The 8,109-nt window shown below is 43.2% G+C and overlaps 1 protein-coding gene across 1 annotated transcript in view; it reads right to left on the bottom strand.

Moving 5' to 3' along the window:
* The window catches only part of LOC107617484 (autophagy-related protein 18a), a 3,681-nt gene extending 869 nt beyond the window's left edge, over nucleotides 1-2,812 (bottom strand). Inside the window, exons 1-3 of the mRNA XM_016319252.2 lie at nucleotides 1,771-2,812; nucleotides 611-818; nucleotides 372-498 (exon numbers count right to left, since the gene is read on the bottom strand). Coding sequence (XP_016174738.1) covers nucleotides 372-498; nucleotides 611-818; nucleotides 1,771-2,541 — 1,106 coding nt within the window. The 5' untranslated portion in view covers nucleotides 2,542-2,812. The remainder of the gene's footprint in view (nucleotides 1-371; nucleotides 499-610; nucleotides 819-1,770) is intronic.

Here is an 8,109-nt window from a genome sequence, read left to right on the forward strand (position 1 = left end):
CTCTTGTAACTAACTCTGCCATGTTGGCATAGTGAGTGTAATTCTTTATAGGTGAGGAGAGTAGGTATTTAAAATGGAGGAAGAGAACCAAGTGGGGTATCCCAAAAAACTTGGAAATAGCATTCTGTACGGAAGTACTAAGTCTCTCAAATTCTCAACAGACCAGTTTAGGTTTCAGTGGAAAATAATACAATTTCAACGGAGGAGGTTTGCATCCCAACTGGTATAGGCTAAATCCTATAGAGGTATTCTTCTGCACTTCACCCTTTTATTGGTATTACTGATATCGATTTCTTACAAACACCTACAAGAAAAAGGATTTGCAATGGCAAACTGACAAGGGCAAAGATATGATTGATTACTGAAAGTACCTGCCATCCATGCCAAGTATAACAATTGTATTCTTTTGATGGCCAAAGGCAACAATATGCTGCAAACCTTCCTGCAGGCGAAACTGAGCCACAGACCACTCTGAGCTAAAGTACTTGGGTAAAACACCTGTAAAATATTTTTCATCAATAAATGTTGCTTTAATTCTTACGTGTTCTGAAAAAGGCATCTAATTTCATATATGATGCTGACATAGCTCATGGTAGAAAAATACACAAACCTTTCATAAATTTAAGAGATGAAACTGCTGTTGGGGAACTAGGATTTGACTCAGATGAACTATTCGATCTGTCAAGCCCCAAAAGTCCAGAATCAACCTTTAAGTTGAAGACATGAACGGTCCCCTTATCACTCGAAACAGCTAGCCACTGTGCAGTAGGAGAGAAGGCAAGGCTGTATATTTCCGCACGGTCTGCACCTCTCCGTACCTGGAATCACCATCCCACTAATTTACAATCAAACTTTCAAAACATATTAAGCGTTAACTAGCATTTCAAAATCCAAACTGTAAGACATTAAACACCAAATGCATATCATTAGGTTGACAAACCAACTCTAACATTGTAATCCTAGCAACCGAACAGATAAATCAATTCTTAAAAATATCCATATAGCAGAACAATCACATTCCACATGAACAACGTCAATTAAATTCATTTGAACAGGCAAAGAAACACTAGAAAGGCAACAACAAAATATCATTTTCCTATTAGTTAAAGCCAACTATAAATCAAACCACACTCAAGCAAACTATGATAAGCTACATCCTTAGACATGCCATTCAATCGATATTTCCTTACATGAGGCAGGATTCTACTCTAATCTCTCTATGATACAACCTCTGCTAAATTCATATCGTCAACAATAAAATCAACAATTAAGCATTAGCACAATTTTTCTACTTGGTCTTTGCCTTTGCTATCTGAATCCTCTTAGCCTTAACAAAAATCGGATTAATACAACTTAAGCTCAAGACCACTAAAAATGGATAAGGCTTGTTTACCACTTGACCAACCCGGTGTTGGTAGCATTTAACACATTCAAATTTTCACTTGGAATCAAAAGATTCACTCTCAGAAACTCGAGTAAAATCATTTTTTTTCCGTTTGGTTTCCAACCCCACCCGATAGACTAAAGACTAATCTATCGCAGGTCTGAGCTCCATTTGCGGGTTTGACACTGGCAAATGGATTACTGCATGCATAAAAGGTGGGATTCGAATTCAGCTGACCAGTGAGCTAACGACTTCACCAACTTGAGTAAAATCAAATTCTGATCATAATCAATTGCATACCAAGAAAACCAATCTGATCCAATCACAATTCATAGAAGTTACCAATCAACATTCCAAAACAAGAAACCAACTCCTCTGTTTCTCACCTCTTGCAACAAGGACCCATCTAACGTATTGAAAACCCTCACCAAGGTTCCTTTACTGCTCGCAGTAGCGAGCAACCTCCCATCCTGCGTGAGCGAGAAGCACGCGATCCTCGAATCATGAGCCATGATGAATTTTGTCCTCTTTGAGGCGTAATGCTCAACTCTAACCTGCCCCTTCTGCAACCCAGGGCATGCAAGAACCATCGTCCCGGACAAGTGCGAAACCTCGCACAAACCCTTAGGGTTCGCAATTGTCTCAATCTGGTGAAGAACCTTCAGGTCGGCAAAATTGTACACGAAAATCTTGTGCGCGAGAACCACAACGATTCGGTCTCTTCGGAGGCGAACGCCTTTGACCTCGGAGCGGAATGAGAGCTCGCCAATGCACCGCGACTGGTGGTCGTCCCAGATCATGACCTTGTTCGGAGGGTGGCGAGGGTCGGGTCCGCCGCCGACGAAGGCGAGGATGTTGCACCGGAAGAGCATGTGAACGAGAGAGGTGCCGCCGCCTGGGCCGAAGTCGCGGCGGAATATCTCGCGGAAAGGATCGCAGTTGTAGATGCGGAAGCCGCGGTCGGTGCCGGCGGCGAAGCAGCCAGAGTCCTGGTTGAAGGAGAGGTGGAGGAGGGAAGGGGCGGTGGCGATGGCGGTTCCGGTTCCGGTTCGGGTTGGGTCAGGGGATGCGGGTTGGGGTTGGTTAGGAGGGGATTCGTCGTTATCGTCGGGGTCGGGGGAGTGAAGGGGCATTAGGGTTTGTTGGGTATCGGACATTTGAGGGCAATTCGGGAATTTCAAAGGTTATTTCTGTTGCTGTGGGAGATGAAGGACTGAAGGTGATTTGATTGAATGATATTGGAATTGAAGAGAAAGGTTTTGATTGTTATCTTGGGGTTTGGGAAATCAAAATTCAGAGGGTATTGGTGAGAACTGAGAAAGAACACAAGGAAGGAAGGTTTGTGCGTTGTGTGGTTTGTTTCCGAAGCCACACAGGAAAGCAAGCGTGTTAGAGGGGTTTCGTTAGCTGAATTGAACGCTTATAAAGCTGGCTGGGTTAATGAGTTAAAGAGGCTTTTTTAAGCAGTTAGCACCTTTGTATTGAAAATTCGAATTCCATATATATAATAATTTATTGATCAATAATAAATTTTTTAATAAAATTCAAATGTGTACAGTAAATTAAATTAGTTTTTGATTTACCAAAATTATCCAGTGTTGAACCTGCCTAATAATGTCAAAAATACTCAAAAGGTAAAATATAAGGTATAGATTAAAGTTTAAAGATATGCTACCTGACAAAATATAAACTATACATTCTAAAGCCACACTTTTTACTTAAAACCGTAACTCTTTATAAAAAAAAGCGTCACCTAATAGAAAAAAGTAAATTAGAAGATTTAAGAGAAGAAATAATTAAATTATCAAAATTAATAGATCAAAAATTAATGATTTTAATCAATATTAATTGTAATGACACCGAATTTTTAAAATCAATACAAAACGATTTTTCTCAAAATCTTTATTTTACTATAAGTTTTTGTTCATACCCTGGCCCAATAAATAGGGCTCAGGGTCCAAGCAAAGGCGCCCAACCCAGAAGGTTGGCCCTCCATCCAGCATCAGCCTTCATCCCAGAAGTCGGTACTAAACACGACTTGCTCCGAAGAAGTCGGACACAAGGGTTAGCTGGCAGATAACACTCATTCGAATGAGTAACTGCCCCTAGAAGCTCTCTAACCACTTCATAGAGCCATATCTTAACCTCCCTAAGATATGGGGACGGTTATCCACCTAAAAAGGTGGCACTACTTCAGCGGTGGTTATTGGATCACCACTATAAATACACTGACACCCTTCAGGTATCTCTAAGTTCCAATACTCTCTAACCTGCTCACACTCTTGCTAACTTAGGCATCAAAGTGTCTTTGCAGGTACCACCCCCCATTCTTTCACACGTACAAGTCGGACGGAGGAACACCAAGTAACAGATCCACTCGAAAGCCACCTCCTTCATACGTTTGGGCCAACCAACGCCATCCGGCCCATTAATCTCCGGTTACCCACCGTAACAGTTTTATTGAAGGACTTCAAAAACCTGAAAAAACTTATTTTTCACACGAAACTTCTAAAAAATGCTACCATGGAAATAATTCCCCATATCTTTATCATACTTTTAACCCACAATAAAATTCTATAGTAGATATGCTTGAAGAAATATTAATATCCATAAAATTTCAAAGAAATAAGGAAAAAGGGAGCTTATGGGATTAATCCATAGCCGACTCGAGCAGCTAGAACAGGAGCGAGAACGACAAAGGGAAGCTGAAAAGAACCTAAAAGAGGAGATGGAGCGACGAAAAGAGTTAGAAAGAAAACTCTTAAAGTTAGAATCCTCCCTCAAAGGACGGAATTCCCACGACGATAGAGAACATTCTCCCTTAGGAGAGAAAGATCCGTTTAGCGAGGACATAATGAGAGCAAAAGTTCCGAAGAACTTTAGAAGCCCCGATATGGACCTCTACGATGGAACTACCGATCCCAAATCAACATAACAGATTTAAAAGTAAAACCACCACTAAAATTATGAATATTGAAGAAAAATTAGAAGAAGTTACAATGCTTTTTAAACAATTAAAGATGGCTCAAGAAAATAATATTATGGAACATGGTTTTCAAATAGAAGAAGAATTAGTAAATTCTGAAAATATAGAAAATGAAGAACACATTCTAGATTATTCAGGTAACGAAGAACCAGCAATTCCAATACAAGTAAAAAATGAAGCTGGAACATCTAAGGATAATCAATCTCAATTTAAATGGGAAACAGGTTTTGATAATTATGCTTTTAAAAAAGGGTTTACAAATAAAGATTCAAAATATACAAAAATACCATCAAAATATGTTCCTAAGATTACTGTGAGTACCATAAGATATATGGGCACTCTACAAACGACTGTTACGACCTTAAAAATGTGATAGAAAAGCTGGCCAGAGAAGGTCGGCTTGACAGATATCTCATAGAAAGGTCGGACAGTCATGGAAAAAGAAAGCGAGACGATATGGACAAAAGAGACCCACCACCACAAACTCCGGAGAGACATATCCATATGATCTCAGGAGGGTTTACGGGAGGGGGACTCACGAAATCCTCTCGTAAGAGACATCTCAAGAGAGTTTACCAGGTTGAAGAGGGGTCCTCCGACCTCCCAACCTTTTCATTCACAAAGGAAGATGGGCGAGGAATAATCCCTGGGCACGACGACCCAGTGGTAATCACCATGATCCTGGCAAATGCCCATCTACACAGAACACTAGTAGACCAAGGAAGCTCGGCGGACATCCTCTTTAAGCCCGCTTTCGACAAACTAGGTTTAGACAAGAAAGAGTTAAGAGCCTACCCCGACACCTTGTACGGATTAGGTGACACGCCAATAAAGCCGCTAGGATTTTTGCCCCTCCACACCACCTTTGGAAAAGGGGAAAAATCAAAGACTTTGAGTATAGACTTCATAGTCATCGACGTGGGATCGGCCTATAATGCTTTAATCGGCAGAGCTACCCTTAATCGACTCGAAGCAGTGGTATCGACACCCCACCTCTGCATGAAGTTCCCGACCTCATCGGGGATAGCAACGGTGAGGGGAGATCAGAAGCTGGCAAGGAAGTGCTACAATGAAAGCCTAAACCTGAGAGGAAAAGGCAAAGAAGTTCACACAATAGAACTCGGGGGAGCAAGGGTTAAAGAAGAACTGCGACCACAGCCCGGGGGAAAAACTGAGGAGATTCAGGTCGGCGAAGAGGAAGGAAAAAACACTCATATAGGAGCCAACCTAGGGGAAACCCTAAGACAAGGGTTGACTAAACTCCTAAGAGATAACTCAGATCTCTTCGCCTGGAAGGCCTCCGACATGCCTGGGATAGATCCCAAGCTCATGTCTCACAAGCTCTCGATCTACTCAGGGTCCCGACCTGTGCAACAAAGAAGACGCAAGCTCGGCCCCGAGCGAGCCCTAATAGTAGAAGAGCAAGTGCAGGCGCTCCTAGAAGCCAGTTTCATCAGAGAAGTCAAATATCCAACATGGCTAGCCAATATAGTGCTAGTCAAAAAACAAAATGGTAAATGGAGAATGTGCGTCGATTACACCGACTTAAATAAGGCATGTCCCAAAGACCCTTATCCGCTACCAAGTATTGACGCCCTAGTAGACTCTAGCTCGGGGTATCAATACCTGTCATTCATGGACGCCTACTCAGGATATAACCAGATCCCGATGTATGAGCCAGACCAGGAAAAAACATCATTCATCACGCCCAGAGCCAACTATTGCTACGTGGTCATGCCATTTGGGTTGAAAAATGCAGGGGCCACATATCAGAGGCTGATGAATAAGGTGTTTGCCCCCCACTTAGGGAGCTTAATGGAAGCATATGTCGACGATATGTTAGTAAAAACCAAGGAGAAGGTCGACCTCCTATCCGACCTCTCGCAAGTCTTTGACACCATAAGGTTGCACGGGATGAGACTAAATCCTGCAAAGTGCGCCTTCGCAGTGGAGGCAGGAAAATTTCTAGGATTCATGCTAACACAAAGAGGGATCGAAGCCAATCCCGACAAGTGTAGAGCTATCCTAGAGATGAAAAGCCCGACTTGTCTGAGGGAGGTCCAACAGCTGAACGGCCGACTAGCAGCTCTCTCCAGATTTTTGGCAGGATCAGCATTAAGATCCCTTCCACTGTTCTCCCTACTGAAAAAGGGGCACCAGTTTGAGTGGACTCCCGAATGCGAGGAGGCGTTCCAGGAGTTCAAAAAATTCTTAAGCCAACCTCCTATCTTGACCCGACCTATAGCCGGAAAAGACCTCGTCCTATACCTATCCGTGGCAGACAAGGCCGTCTCAGCAGCCTTGATAAGAGAAGACGAGGTCAGTCAACACCCTATCTACTTCATCAGTAAAGTCCTACAGGGCCCTGAGCTAAGGTATCACAAATTAGAAAAGTTTGCCTACTCCTTAGTAATAGCCTCTCGAAGGCTACGGCCTTACTTTCAAGCCCACACAATAAGAGTCCGCACAAACCAACCCATGAAGCAAATCCTCCAAAAGACGGATGTTGCAGGAAGAATGGTCCAATGGGCAATAGAACTCTCCGAGTTCGACTTGAAGTACGAGACTCGAACGGCGATTAAAGCCCAGTGCCTCGCCGACTTCATTGCAGAATATGCAGGGGACCAAGAGGACAAACCGACTACCTGGGAACTCTATGTGGATGGATCCTCCAATAAAACAGGAAGCGGCGCAGGCATAATATTGGTAGATGAAAGGGGAACCCAGATAGAGGTTTCCCTCAAGTTTGAATTCCCAGCTTCAAATAATCAGGCAGAATACGAAGCCTTGATCGCAGGATTGAAGCTGGCTGAAGAGGTCGGTGCTATGAAGGTGATGGTATACAGCGACTCCCAAGTGGTGACCTCCCAAATAAGTGGGGAATATCAGGCAAAGGACCCAAATATGAAAAGGTACCTGGAAAAAGCTTCGGAGCTCCTGGGGCGCTTTGCAGAAACCGAGGTGAAACACATAACTCGGGATCTAAACAGCAGAGCAGACGCCCTATCCAAGCTAGCAAGTACCAAGCCGGGAGGAAATAACAGAAGCCTGATTCAAGAGACTCTCCAGGAACCCTCAGTGGTAAAAACGGAAGACACACTAGAAGTCTTTGAAGTGGTCGGATTAAACCTCGGATAGATGAACCCCTTAGTCGAATACCTAAAATTCGACATCCTCCCTAAGGAGGAAAAAGAAGCCCAGAAAATCCGAAGGGAAGCACAACACTATACCTTGGTGAAAAATGTTCTCTATAGAAGGAGGATATCAACACCATTGTTAAAGTGTGTACCGACCTCAAGAACCACCGAGGTGTTGGAGGAGGTACATAGCAGAATCTGCGGGAACCATCTCGGAGCCCGGTCGTTGGCCAGGAAAGTAATCCGAGCTGGATTCTACTGGCCAACCTTACAGAAAGATGCCACAGAATTTGTGAAAAAGTGCCAGCCATGTCAGATGCATGCAAATTTCCACGTGGCTCCCCCAGAAGAGCTCATTAGTATCACTTCTCCATGGCCCTTTGCAAAATGGGGAATAGACTTGTTAGGTCATTTTCCCCAAGCGTCAGGACAAGTTAAATACCTAATAGTGGGAATAGATTATTTCACAAAGTGGATAGAAGCAGAACCACTGGCCACCATCACTGCACAAAGAAGTCGGAGGTTCCTCTATAAAAATATAATCACAAGGTATGGGATATCTTATTCCATTACCACAGATAACGGAACCCAGTTCACCGACT

Source organism: Arachis ipaensis, chromosome B09 (assembly GCF_000816755.2).
Source record: "Arachis ipaensis cultivar K30076 chromosome B09, Araip1.1, whole genome shotgun sequence".
NCBI lineage: Eukaryota > Viridiplantae > Streptophyta > Magnoliopsida > Fabales > Fabaceae > Arachis > Arachis ipaensis.